Source organism: Arabidopsis lyrata (assembly GCF_000004255.2).
Source record: "Arabidopsis lyrata subsp. lyrata unplaced genomic scaffold ARALYscaffold_3, whole genome shotgun sequence".
NCBI lineage: Eukaryota > Viridiplantae > Streptophyta > Magnoliopsida > Brassicales > Brassicaceae > Arabidopsis > Arabidopsis lyrata.
The window spans coordinates 1,137,485-1,151,240 of record NW_003302553.1 but is presented as its reverse complement, the minus strand read 5'-3'; the positions used below and the strand labels follow the sequence as shown (position 1 = coordinate 1,151,240).

The following is a 13,756-nucleotide window of genomic DNA, read 5'->3' as shown; positions in this document are numbered from 1 at the left end:
ACACCTATTGTAGAATAATAAACTGTCACATGAGATCATTTTTCAAATTATTGGGATCCGCTTATTAAATTTAAAAATTGATAGTTAATCTCACTTACTCCCTATGTTTCACAAAGAGTATCATTCTACCATTTTTCACATAAATTCAGAAAACTAAACAAATTTTATTTATACCCCGTATTAATACACTAGATAATATACCTTTTCTCTAATTAATAAGCTGAAATAGTAGAGATAAAAAAGAGAATTAGTATTAAAAACATAAAACGACACTCTTTGTTAAACAAAATTAAAACCTTAAAACGACACTTTCTGTGAAACGGCGGAAGTATAAAATAAGGATTGTTTGGAGTTCAAATTTTTTAAAAATTGGACTGTATATCCACCACTATTTTTTTTTTTTTTTATAACTCAGGTGATCATAAAGGCTTTCTAGGCCCAAAGACTAATTTTGGGGTCTGAGGAAACCATGTTAAATTGCTCGAACCTCGGTGACCAATACTACTCGAACCCAAGGTGCGGGAATTACCTGGGTTCTTTTTACAGTTGACAATCTTTTTATAAATAAAACTTCAAGTGATCAATGTGAAAGAGTTACTGAGATGCTTGGAGCTCTATAGGCAACATCAAGTCAAATGATAAACTTCTCCAAATTGGCCATAACCTTTTTGGTAAGAAGGTATTAACGTTGCGCATCTTAATGAAATGAAAATCTAGAATTCATAAGAATAATGGTCCATGTTAAAATTAGCTGCTTAACTATGAAAAATATTTTATATGTGAGAATAATGACCCATTTTAAATTTAGTTTATTAGTTATATGATAAATGAATCCTTAGAGCGGTCAAAACCTTCGTAATGTCCTTTTAGTTTCTCAAAGTACTCGGATGATACAAATCCAAAAGCGAGAAGAATTCCCAAAATAATGTTTTTAACATCGTAATATTCACTCACATTTTTATTATGAAAGCACACTTTAGAAAAGAAAAAAAAAATTAATTAGCTCAAATGCATATCAAAGATATATAAAACGATAGTAATGTTTAATGAAGGTCGGCTATGTAAAATTAGTATAAGATTAGCTTGTTCATAAAGTAATTAGTGAAACGCTTAGTAATCTGATTTTAAACCGAATTCAATATTAGCTAATCAGTAGATATAGTTTGGATTATATTAGTTTTGATGAGTATATATATAAGAAAAAAAAGAGCATAAGACAGCTGGGTTCACCAGATTTTGTATTCTTGTCGATTCCTGCTCTCCGAAACACAAACCTTAATTAACAACTCGAAGCAAGATCTTAATCGGATAGTTAAGACTTACTTGTAAAGCTAAATTCTGCCCATTAGATCTAACATTGTAAACATCAAGTGAAAGGTTACAATATGAATGTTGACTTAATGAGTCTGAAGGACAAAATTTGTATTCGAAATCATGCATATACAAATCCAAGGTAATTTTTATAAAATCTTTCATCATTCTCCGTAATAAAATAGGGTGCCACGGAGCAAAAGCTATATTCAACATTTGTGTATATTTATATTTATTAACAAACATATATTATCTTTGGTTTGAATATATATTTTTATTTACTTAAAAGTGCTGCAATTGGATCTCATAAATCAAATTTTTGCACGAATTCCTTATTCTATATAGTATTATCAATCTCAGTTGGACTAAATTTGGGTAGAAGAGATCGATACAATAAACAATGTTAGAAAACAGTACTATAAAATTAAAGAATGTGAGCTGAACATGCATGTATTGCCAATCCTTAGAGAAAAAGATGATTTAGATACTAAAATTCGTACTAAGCAATCAAATAAAGTTACTAGGCGTAGGAGACAACACCGACCACTATAACCAGTGACTAGGAGACGCATGTTTGGTTAATTCTTGATTTCCGAACTGAAAGAAGAAAGCATATATATTGAGACTTACCATATGGATATTTTCAAACTCACTCCCCACATTTTCCTATTGGCTCCATGTGGATAATTAATACTGTACACTTTAATATTTCCGAAATATTTTTGGTTGATTACTGTGTTATTTTGTACTTAGGAGACACCCAACTTTTTTAGCGTCTGTATCCCACATTCTATGTGCACTCCGATTTCTGATTTCTGATTTCGTTTGTTTATGCATGATTTGTTGACTAATTTATGTTTCTAATTTATATTTTCTCTCTCATGTTTCTGTTTCTTGTCTACCATAAGAATATATGTGTGTGTTAACTTTTATTTTTTTTTGACAGCAAAGTTAAAAATATTTTATAGAATCCATGTAGTTAACCGAAACTGTTCTCTAAGGATAAAATCCAGCAGTGATTAAAATGTATGTAACCAGCCCATGAAAAAAACTACACGGCTAACGAAAGTTACAATCACTTGATCAAATATGCCCATATGGCCACAGGCTTTTTTTCTGTTGGCCCAGCCCAAAGTAACGTAAACCCACAACCCAATTGGGCTAGCCCAAATTTGACCACAGGCTTTTTCTGATTTTTTTTGGTTAATTTATGACTTTAAGAGAATAAACCGAAGTTTTTTACCATATTAAAAAAGAAAAATAGTAAAAAAGAAGAGTGAGAAAAGAGAATCGATTCTCACATGAGAACACATGAAAACATATGAGAACTTCTCTAGAGACGCCTTTCACACCTGGCAAGATTTGATTGGTTTTGCTTTTTCTTTTTAATTATTAATTTAAAATAACAAATAAATTATATTAAAAATATTAAAGTAATATTTTTTTAGAGAGTATATGAATCTCTACCACTGCTCATGCTCTAAGGGATTGAGTTCTTTACTACTGAGAAAAGAAAAAAGTCTGCGTTCATCAATCTCGCACCACATCATGTGACTCAAAAGCTATTTTGTTCTTCAACATGAGTCGAGTCAACCTTAGACGTTCAAATTTGTGTTTTGAGTAGTTCTCATTTTAGAAACTAACATATCGAATTTTCGGACTACTAAAAAAACACAAATTTTACATATCTGGACAAAACACATAAAATTTTGATTTGTTTTACTCTGCAAGTGTTGGATGAAGAATTTCCACAACTCCCAAGTCTTCGGATCTTAAAAACTTGTGCTATCGGAGAATTGTTTTCTTAGTAACTTCAGTTTTGAAATCAACATCCATTTGAATTAGTTGACAAGCAACATTGTTAAAATTAATATTCAAAAGAGTTGTCAGGTTTCATCCCATGTAAACGTTGACAGACCAACCGACGATGTGAGTTGCACATTTAATTTACAGAATTATATGTACTTTTCATCCAGAAAATGTTTTTTTTTTTGTTAATTAAATTAAATATTTACAAAAGGATTAATTATTCATAAGTAACTACAGACGTTATATCAATGAATAATCAAGGAGTCACTTAAGAATTTTTTAATACTATCAAATGCTATAAAATAATTAGAAGATAATTACACATTATTTGTAGTTCTTAAATGTAATCACCTAAAAATGCATTTTTTTGAGCAGCGTGCAGCTTCGATGTGGACATTTGGGTTCAAAGCACGGATTCCTTGTGCTGTCGCCGGTAACCCGTTGGGGAATCACGGTGAACCACAAGAGCTTGTGCACTAGTAGGAAAATATTTTGTAACCTAGTAAAAGAATTTATATGAACATTAAACTCTGTCAGATCTTATAAATTCTCTTTAGTTAATCATAACGTTTTGACCATTTACTAAAATTTTGACTACCATTAATCTACGCAAACTTTTTACTATTTTAAATATATTGTTTTACCAGAAATATTAAACATTTTTACTAAATCAAAACAATAGGAATAAGTAATTTTGATACATATTTTACCCTTTTTCTTGATATTGTTTTTATGCTAAATCAAAACTATAGGAATAAGTAATATTGATCATAATTTACCCTTTCTTGATTTTGCTTTATGACAATAAAAATAAAACTTTTTTTTTGGTTAATGATAGAAATAAATCCTAATATCGTTTTGATTGCCCCGCGTCTAAAGATCAACGACGACGACTCAGTTTCTTCCTTCACAAGCGAGAGAGATAGAGCAAAGAGCGTGTTGTGATGTTTCTTCTCTCTTCGGCGTTTTCATCGTTTCTCATCTACCTCAAACTTTTCTTATCACTCTAATAAAAATCTCACTTCGTTAATTTCTCGGAAAAATTTCCCTGGTTTCCAGATCTTTTCTTTTCACAGATTTTCTTTCCTGGGGTTTTGGATCTACACGATCTTTCTTTCCTCTTACCTTCTTAGCTTCTTCTATGAATCTGTTCATCGTAATTTCAGATTCTTGATATATGATTCCTTTTCTCCAATCTCTTCTCTTAGTTTCTTCTCAGAGATGGGTGAGAGATCAAACTCACGTTATCTCGGAGTAATCATCACTCGAAAATCTATAATTTTCTTGTCGATATCGATCCTCACCGTCCTTTCTTGGTTCTTAATCTTTTCTTCCACAAACCCTAACCGCGTTCTCGATTACATCTCAGTATCAGAATCCACAGATGTACCTCTCATCATCATCAAGAACTCAAACACTTCTCCTCAAAACAACGCCATATCACCAAATCCCCAAAACAGAGAAGGAGCACAAACAGAGGGACCTGATAATGAAAACAGAGGAGGAACAAAAACAGAGTCATCCATGAATCAAAACAGAGTCAAAACCCTCCGGTGTATCCAGAAGGTTTCTCCTTCTCGAAGGCCATTGAAAGTCTACATGTATGATATGAGTCCAGAGTTTCACTTTGGGTTATTGGGTTGGAAACCAGATAGAAACGACGTCGTTTGGCCTGATATCAGGGTCATTGTTCCTCACCATCCAGGTGGTCTTAACTTGCAGCATAGTGTTGAGTACTGGCTAACATTAGATCTTTTGTTCTCTGAGCTTCCAGAAGATTCTAGAAGCTCTCGGGCCGCGGTACGTGTAAAGAACTCGAGTGAAGCGGATGTAGTGTTCGTGCCGTTCTTCTCTTCATTGAGCTATAACCGATTCTCTAAGGTTAACCAAAAGCAGAAGAAGAGCCAAGACAAAGAGTTGCAGGTAACTAAATCCAAATATTTACACATTTTGTTATTTTTCCTTACAAGTTTCTTTTTTAACATTTTCCTACTGATTGCGTAAACGTTGAAAATATACTATATTGCAAAGGTTTTAGTATAATACACATTTTTCTAACATATAACGTAATCACAAACTCAAATGACAAAAAAAAATGCATTCGTAACGCAACAAAAAGAAATAAACTCAAGAGTGTCATAATAATCTTCTTCAAATAACTCGACATGATGAATCTTATAATTTAATGATAGGACAATGTGGTGAAATACGTAACGTCTCAAAAAGAGTGGAAGATCTCAGGAGGGAAGGATCATGTGATAATGGCGCATCATCCTAATAGTATGTCGACGGCAAGGCATAAGCTATATCCGGCGATGTTTGTGGTCGCTGACTTTGGTAGATACTCACCACATGTTGCCAATATTGATAAAGACATTGTTGCTCCATACAAACACCTTGTTCCATCCTACGCTAATGACACATCGGGCTTTGATGGCCGTCCGATCTTGCTCTACTTCCAAGGAGCCATCTACCGCAAAGCTGTGAGTACTTTGCTTGCTTATGTGACATAGCCTAAAGCTGTGAGTACTTTGCTTGCTTATGTGACATAGCCTATTATCTAGGCAATATTCTCAAAAATTTTAACTAACTTGATTTCGATTCATAAACAATCTTGTCGTAGGGTGGATTTGTGAGACAAGAGCTATATAAAGATGTCCACTTCTCTTTTGGCAGCGTAAGGAACCACGGCATAACTAAAGCCGGAGAAGGAATGAGAAGGAATGAGATCGTCTAAGTTCTGCCTCAACATAGCCGGGGATACTCCGTCCTCGAATCGCCTCTTCGACGCCATAGCTAGTCACTGTATTCCAGTGATCATTAGCGATGACATCGAGTTACCATATGAGGATGTCCTCAACTACAACGAGTTCTGTCTCTTTGTCCGATCATCAGACGCTTTAAAGAAAGGGTTTCTGATGGGTCTTGTGAAGAGTATTGGGAGAGACGAGTATAATAAGATGTGGCTGCGGTTGAAAGAAGTGGAGAGGTATTTCGATTTGCGTTTTCCGACGAAGGATGACGAAGGAGATTATGCAGTTCAGATGATTTGGGAAGCTGTTGCGAGGAAAGCTCCTTTGGTGAAGATGAAGGTTCATAGGTTTCAAAGGTACACAAAGCCTTTTTAGGGGTTTTAGTGACATTTTGGGAAAATATGATTCAGTTAGAAATGTAATGAATATATAGTTTTCAATTCAACTATGTGAATGTTTATTATAGTCAGCCATGTGAACAAAGAGGTTACTTGATCTAGACGATGCACAATGGTTACGTGTGACATAAGTTACTTCTTCATTTATTATATATATAAACTACATATATCGTGGCTTACACTCTTTTAAGATAAAAACACACATTACATCATATGATCGGTAAAACAGAGTTGCGAAGAGGATCTCTGATCGTTTATAACTCTTTCCTTGAATCCGAATCTACATTCGACTGAATCGTGTCCGGGACTTTCTCAAGGAGCTTGGAGAGCCACTTGGCAGATTGTTTCTCATGCCGTCCCAAATTGTGTCCATAGTCTACATAGTACAGTCCAGACCTTGTCTTGTATTCATCTTCCCACTCTAGGCCATCCATAAGCGACCACACAAAGTACCCTTTAACATTAACCTTGTCCTCGCTGCGAAAACCAAAAAAGTTATACATATGAAGCAGAAACAGTGTTTTTATCAACAAATCCATCAACTAGAGATGAAGAAACAGAGTTTTTTTGGAACTGTGAAAAGTAACTTACCAGACTGCTCCATGTAATGCCATGAGATGTCTCATATGATAATACTTCCTGTTACTATCGCTGAGGGCATCGGGAAGCACATCTTTCTCTTCAAGTTTCTCCTTGTACCCTGCAAATACAATGAATTTTTAATTTCTTGCTAAGGATAGCTGAGTGAGTTTTTAAGCAAAGAGCAACAAAGCCAATGGCTTACCATTTCCAGTGACTATGATTTCTGGGTCGTTATAGTTCTCTTTGATGTATTTCAAAACTTTTCTTAACCCGTCTGCGCAAACTGGATACTTCGCAGTAGCCGGCTGAAGCATTTATATAAGAAAGAGACTTAGAAAAGGCTAAAAATGGTGTAAAGCAACTAGAAATTTCGTATCGATGACAAATATATACATACCTGAGAACCAATCTTGAACCCATCAACGTTATTAGCTGCAAGCAAATTGAAAAAAAGATTAGAGAGGAAGATCAGTAATTATCACAGAAATAAGCAAGCACTGTTATGGTTAGGAGTAAGAGCATACAATGTAATTGCACGCGAGAATCAGCTTCCCAACTCGGTTTCTCTGGATTAACATTGTCTAAATGAGAAACAAATGTAGAAGTGAAGTAATTGATACCGACAAAATCATAAGAACCCTTCAGTTTCTCCTTCTGCTCAGGGGTAAAAGATGGTAATCGACCACCAACAACATCTTTCATGGTCTGAGGGTAATCTCCATGTGTTATTGGTTCCATATGCCTGTAAACAGCAAGCATCCACACTCAAAACACTAAGCTAAGAAACTCGCTTAAACAATATTTCTTAAAGACTACTCACCAGCCTAGAGTGAAATCCATAGCTCTCTTCACTATCTCCTCTGAAGGACTTGAGCTGGATTTCTTATCATAAGGCTCAAACCACATTGGACTTTGAACAATTCCGATCTTTCCACCTTTGCACTGTTTGTTTTGAATCAATGGATTAGCTCAAATGAAATTTGAGTCCAAATGTGTTGTAACTATCCTAAAATTCTTACCTTTCCGCATTTCCTGAATTCTTCCACAGCTTCGGCATGAGCCAACAGCAAGTTGTGACTAACAGTGTACACTTCATGACCACTCTTGCCTGCAACACATTTCTCATTGACATATTTAGAACATCTCCCTGGTGCTTTCTCTCCAGTCTCGTATCCACCATGACTAAATTCATAAGGCTCGTTTATAGTAACCCAATGCTTCACTCTATCACCATATTCATTGAAGGCAAACTGTGCAAAATCCCGGAAATCCTCCCTATATACGAGTTTCAGAAGATATTAAGTAACCACAGAAGATAGGAGACAGAAGTGTATCACACAGACACAGATCAATATTTGGCTGAGAGGACTTACAAAATACGGTCACTCAAGAAACCACCGTATTCATCTTCAAGAGCCTGAGGTACATCCCATTGAAACAATGTAACCAAAGGCGTTACACCTGCAAAACTCAATCAAGAGTGCGATTTTAGCCAGAAGGTTAAAGGAAAAAAAGAGATTTCATATGAATTGAAGATCTGTCAGAAGGTGTAATAACCATTTGCAATGAGCTCGTTGATAAGATCATTGTAGAATTTAACTCCTGTTTCACTCACTCCCTTGTCTTTTTTCCCATCTGATTTTTTTTTCATTTCAACAACAAGAAGTTTATTAGAAAGTGCTTCTCATAATAAATTCCAAAAGAATCATTAACCAAAGAAATAGATATTTGTCTTACGGGGAAATATTCTTGACCAAGATATAGAGAACTTAAAGGCATCCATGTTCAGTTTTTTCAATAGTTGAACATCTTCCTGCAACATTTCAAAAAGTTAGATTAGATGAAAAAGCCCTTGCTAATAATTACACACTTAAAACACATCTTCAGCGAGAAAGTTTGCTCGTAGAAGAACATATACCTTGTACTGATGATAGAAATCAACTCCAAGCCTGCCATCAAGATTATTGTTGCTTTCTGCAGATTTCAATAACATGCTCATGGGTTAATAATCTCAGGACCAGATCGAATTCTAAACTCATAACAGTGGCTCAGTTTTATAATCTTCTGACCTGAATGTTTAAGAGTGAATGAGTCCCAAATGCTGGAACCTCGGCCTCCTTCTTCTGGTGCACCTTCATGCTATACAAACAAAATAACCAATTAGAAACGTTTGGCAGTAGAAGAGGACTATCAATAAGTCAATCATGAAACTGAAGCATCATCAACAGAATTCAAAAGAAACTATCTTAGGCATTAAAACTAGAGACTTGAAAATGACCAATGACTGCTTTTAATTGGATAAAGCTTTCAACTTTTCCCTTTCAAGCTTATTGGTTTTGACTAAAGATGCCAAATTTGATTTCTTTAAACTGGATTTAGGATTAAAGACTTTGTTAATCGTACTTAGGAAGCTGCTAGAGCTGATTATAGAGTAAATCCGGCAACGAAAGACTAAAAATCGCCGGAAAAAAAATCCCGTCAACGGAGATTCAACAATGTTTTGACTTATGAATCCCAAATTCGATATACCTGGAAAGCAGAAGTAGCAGCACCGAACAAGAAACCATCAGGAAAGCTTCCTCGACCAAACGTGGAACTCTGCGGACACACTGACCCACCATCGACGGTGATCGGAGAAGTAATAACGGCGAGAAATAAACCCAGAAAGAGAATCGCTTTGAGTGCCATTTTTCAGCTAGTATTTTATGCTTAACGTGGTTGTCGTGTTCCATTATTTATAAGGGTGGAGGAGAGAGATCAATCACAAAGAAGATTTATTGATTTTGGGATTCGAATACTTCGTCTCGAAGATTAAAGCAAGGTGAGAGCGACGTGTGTGTTAAATTAAATTATCTTTGATATTTAACATTTAATTTCGATAGCTTAGCCTTGTCGACGATGGTGGTTGTAGAAGAAACAACGTTAAGGTAAGAAATAAGAATTAATAACAACTGATCAATGATGATATTTAGAATTTCCATTTTTGAAAAACTACTTACAGATATTTTATTTGAAAAAGTTAATTTACCTTTTAAATGGATTAATTTATATCTAAATTTCAAAATATATAGATGTTTATATCAGTTAGTTGGACCGACATGAAATATTTATCACATGTCATTCTGTATTTTTACCTTCATTTAAAAATTAAACAAAAATTATCTTAAAAAGCTTTTTTATCCGACACGTCACCATCTTTATGTTTTTTCATTTATTTATTTTTTTCTTGCGATAAAACAGAAACCTAATCCCTTAAACCTCACTGGCGACGGAAAATGGCATTCTCGTCTCCTTCGCTCCGTCTTCTTCCTCAGTCTCCGTTCCGTCTAATAGCATCAAAACGACACCGTTTCAGTGATGCGAAACCCTCACTCTTCTCCTTTAACCATGAATCTTCATCGTCTTTCATTCTCAGAACTCCGGTATCTTCTTCCTTCGTCGTCGGCGCTATCTCCGGAAAATCCTCTACCGGGACGAAAGCGAAATCCAAAGCCAAACGGAAACCACCTCCTCCTCCGCCAGTTACTACTGTGGCTGAAGAGCAAGACATTGCCGAGTCAGAAACAGTCAACATTGCCGAAGATGTCACTCAAGTGAGTTCAAAGGATTCAAATGTTACTAAGCTCATGAGTAAAGATACGTTTTTTCTTATTAAAGACTAGATTTTGTGATAAAGTTTGATAATTTAGGATTCGAATTTTGTTTGTATAGTTGATTGGAAGCACACCAATGGTGTATCTCAATAGAGTCACTGATGGATGTTTGGCTGACATTGCTGCCAAGCTCGAATCAATGGAGCCCTGTAGAAGCGTCAAGGATAGGTCAGATTGATTCTTCGTCCTCTCTAACTTCAATCTTGTGGATTTAACATTCTTGAATTTGTCAAGATTAAAATTTGACTTATACTTGATTCATAACAGTTTTCCCTTTCTGCAGGATCGGTCTGAGCATGATCAATGAGGCAGAAGACAGCGGAGCTATAAGTTCCAGGAAGGTTATTTGCATTTCTTGCCTTTCGATATTTTGATGTTCTGTGTGCGGCATTGTAGATTGCTAATTTAATAGTATCATCAAATCAGACTGTGTTAGTAGAACCAACAACCGGAAACACTGGCCTCGGGATTGCTTTTGTGGCTGCTGCTAAAGGCTACAAGCTTATAGTGACAATGCCAGCTTCTATCAATGTTGAAAGGAGGATGCTTTTACGTGCACTAGGAGCAGAGATTGTGCTAACGAATCCAGAGAAGGGTCTCAGAGGAGCAGTGGATAAAGCCAAAGAGATTGTTCTCAAGACAAAGAACGCATATATGTTTCAGCAATTCGACAATACGGCAAATACAAAGGTAAGAAGTTATCAAGATTTTACTCTTTTATTTGAGAATTCGGGGTGTGTGGCCTAATAAGATGTTTTTTTTTTTTGGTTTGTTTGGTAAGATCCACTTTGAAACTACAGGACCAGAAATCTGGGAAGATACAATGGGTAATGTCGATATATTCGTTGCTGGAATTGGAACTGGTGGTACTGTAACTGGTACTGGAGGTTTCTTGAAAATGATGAACAAGGATATTAAGGTCTTTCTTTTTCTCTTGTTTTCAAATTTCTGGTTTAACCTTGTGATTTCCTTAATCCGAAAGATCCTTAAAACATAGGTAGTCGGCGTTGAACCATCAGAAAGAAGTGTGATTTCTGGAGACAATCCTGGTAAGGAGCATTGAGGCTTCATTTTCTTCCTAATCGATCCTTTCAAATTGTGTTTTTCTTGCTTTAGAATCCTCCTTACGAAACACTGCTAAACGGTTTTTTCAGGTTACTTACCGGGAATCTTGGATGTTAAATTACTTGATGAAGTGTTTAAGGTTAGCAATATTTTCACATCATAATCAACATTTTAAACGACACATCTATTAAAGATAAAATAAAAGAAGATCATGTCGAAAAACAATAGGTTAGCAACGGGGAAGCGATTGAGATGGCGAGGAGATTAGCTTTAGAGGAAGGATTGCTGGTATATATATTAACCTCCTCTTATGTTCTAGCGTCTTTCCTATACATAACATTGGGTTTGAAGTTGTGTGGAATCTATACACATTAGGTTGGGATTTCATCTGGAGCCGCTGCAGTAGCAGCAATTAGCTTGGCTAAAAGAGCAGAGAATGCCGGAAAACTTATCACGGTGAGGAAAAAAAACAGATTTATTTTCTAGTAATAACAGTTAGTGGTTTTTAGAGCTCTAATAGAATTCGTAAAACAGGCTCTGTTTCCGAGCCATGGCGAGCGGTATATCACAACGGCTTTGTTTAGTTCCATCCACAGAGAGGTCCAAGAGATGAGATATTAGTAACAGCCATTAGAAAACCGTCCAAGTTTGGTCCTTGGGGAGAGTGTAAACAACAAATCTCTCTGCAGTACCGAAAAGAGAGGTAAAAATCGAGGTTTTGTTTCTTTTCTTCTTACTCAAAAAAGTTCCAAGTCCTTGCTGCGGTAATCTTACAAACCAACTCCTTTACAGGTTTTGAGAATACCGCGAGGTTAGAGCTGACACGAGACCTGAGAGTTAAACATGTCTCGAGCTCAAACAGTTTTTTCCTGAGATTTTGTGAATGTATATAAGATCATAGACCTGTTAACCGACTCTTCTTGTTCTCACTCATATGTCAGGGATTGGTCACCTAAACACCTAAAATTGATTTGAATCGAGATCTCCAAGATTGGAAAAACTCACCGAGCAAGCATGTTTGTACATTATATGGTAGTTAGAATTCAAAACTTTTTGCCTTCGATGATAACAAAAGATATATGGTTTTATTGTTTTCTTTGGATTTGTTTAAAAGTTAAAAGAAAGCAATCGGAAAGATACAACAATGAGTTTGAAATTGAAAAAGGAAATTGGATAAAAATAAGAAGTCGAATCTTAAGAGTTAAGAGGTGAGGACTTGTGGGCTTTTGCGCATTTGACGTCTATTTCTCAAGTAGAATATTCGCATATGCATAAAAGCCCAACTAAATATACATGAATGCACAATTTAATACGATCCCAAAAATATGTATAGATGGAGAGGAAATGAGTCATAAATGTAAGAAAGAATTGGTAGAGAAAAGACAAGATTTTTACACATGGAAGATACTGGATGGAACAGTGTACACGTGCAATCTTACTTACTGCGTGTCTGCTTTAACGTGGCGGATTTATAGGTCCCACCTTTGTGGCGTAGATAGAAAGTATTGTCGAAAACCAGCATGCAGTCCATATTTATTATCAGTAAACAGGACGTAGTTTTCTTTTAAGATCGTATGTAACGTGGAACAATACATTTATTGAGCATGTTCGAACCCCCAAGTGGATTGGATCAGATGTGGTTAGAAAACTACTAGACTAGACTGACTAGTCGACAAACAAGAACAAAAAAAGGTTCCATTTTCACGTTTTCTATCTGTTTTCACACTCAAGAGCAAAATAATTAAGGTAACGATCGTACGGTGTTAGCTAGGAAAACATCTAATGATTTGAACGGAGATGGTTGGACCACAAAATTAGGGAGAAAATTTTAATTTTCAAAAACTGGTTGAGAAATAATCTGATTTCCAAAAAGAAGAGAAACGAACAGTATGAATTTTGATATTAATGAACAAATAATTTTTTCTGAGGGTTAGAGATTTGGTCCATATGTAGCATAATGTATTTTATGAACAAGAAAATAGTAGTGTTGTAATAAGTTTTTGTATATCCTTTTTTGGCATTAATTTTGTGGCTATCTAATGTATTAGAGAGAACTTCAAATTCAATTTTTTTCTTTGTAGGTTTAACTCCTTTCCCCATACGAATATACACACGTGTATAATTGTACATAATACGTTAATATCCCTTACTATAGATAATCAACACGTTTCGGTTTTACTCTGAC

General features: G+C 35.4%; 3 protein-coding genes across 3 annotated transcripts; 2 read left to right on the top strand and 1 right to left on the bottom strand.

The window, feature by feature from the left end:
• Positions 1–3,906: 3,906 nt before the first annotated feature.
• Positions 3,907–6,356, top strand: LOC9318368 (probable arabinosyltransferase ARAD1). The gene is given in 4 exon segments (XM_021033272.1): positions 3,907–5,043; positions 5,313–5,603; positions 5,744–5,836; positions 5,838–6,356. Coding segments are annotated over 4 exon segments (1,497 nt in total). The 5' UTR covers positions 3,907–4,341; the 3' UTR covers positions 6,249–6,356.
• Positions 6,357–6,394: 38 nt separating this feature from the next.
• Positions 6,395–9,603, bottom strand: LOC9320467 (probable inactive beta-glucosidase 25). Its single transcript, XM_002882254.2, has 13 exons — positions 9,383–9,603; positions 8,923–8,992; positions 8,772–8,827; positions 8,591–8,666; positions 8,411–8,488; positions 8,227–8,314; positions 7,873–8,128; positions 7,674–7,795; positions 7,378–7,595; positions 7,251–7,285; positions 7,056–7,158; positions 6,863–6,971; positions 6,395–6,748 (listed from the first exon to the last, which is right to left on the bottom strand). The coding sequence occupies exons 1-13, from the start codon at positions 9,539–9,541 to the stop codon at positions 6,526–6,528; spliced, it is 1,593 nt and encodes a 530-aa protein (XP_002882300.1). The 5' UTR covers positions 9,542–9,603; the 3' UTR covers positions 6,395–6,525.
• Positions 9,604–10,076: 473 nt separating this feature from the next.
• Positions 10,077–12,622, top strand: LOC9320466 (probable S-sulfocysteine synthase, chloroplastic). The gene is made up of 11 exons (XM_002884354.2): positions 10,077–10,446; positions 10,565–10,674; positions 10,790–10,847; positions 10,933–11,196; positions 11,288–11,425; positions 11,504–11,555; positions 11,661–11,710; positions 11,800–11,859; positions 11,947–12,027; positions 12,106–12,274; positions 12,364–12,622. Exons 1-10 carry the CDS (start codon positions 10,129–10,131, stop codon positions 12,190–12,192), a joined length of 1,218 nt encoding a protein of 405 aa, XP_002884400.1. The 5' UTR covers positions 10,077–10,128; the 3' UTR covers positions 12,193–12,274; positions 12,364–12,622.
• Positions 12,623–13,756: the final 1,134 nt, after the last annotated feature.

What these genes read in the sequence shown, in the direction of transcription:
- LOC9320467 (XM_002882254.2), bottom strand. Translation starts at nt 9,541, where the DNA reads ATGGCACTCAAAGCGATTCTCTTTCTGGGTTTATTTCTCGCCGTTATT. An exon ending in ATTCACTCTTAAACATTCAG is followed by an intron (nt 8,828 to 8,922) that starts GTCAGAAGATTA and finishes TGAAATCTGCAG; the next exon opens with AAAGCAACAATAATCTTGAT. An exon ending in ATGGATTTCACTCTAGGCTG is followed by an intron (nt 7,596 to 7,673) that starts GTGAGTAGTCTT and finishes TGCTGTTTACAG; the next exon opens with GCATATGGAACCAATAACAC.
- LOC9320466 (XM_002884354.2), top strand. Translation starts at nt 10,129, where the DNA reads ATGGCATTCTCGTCTCCTTCGCTCCGTCTTCTTCCTCAGTCTCCGTTC. An exon ending in TACTTGATGAAGTGTTTAAG is followed by an intron (nt 11,711 to 11,799) that starts GTTAGCAATATT and finishes GAAAAACAATAG; the next exon opens with GTTAGCAACGGGGAAGCGAT. An exon ending in CTTTAGAGGAAGGATTGCTG is followed by an intron (nt 11,860 to 11,946) that starts GTATATATATTA and finishes TATACACATTAG; the next exon opens with GTTGGGATTTCATCTGGAGC.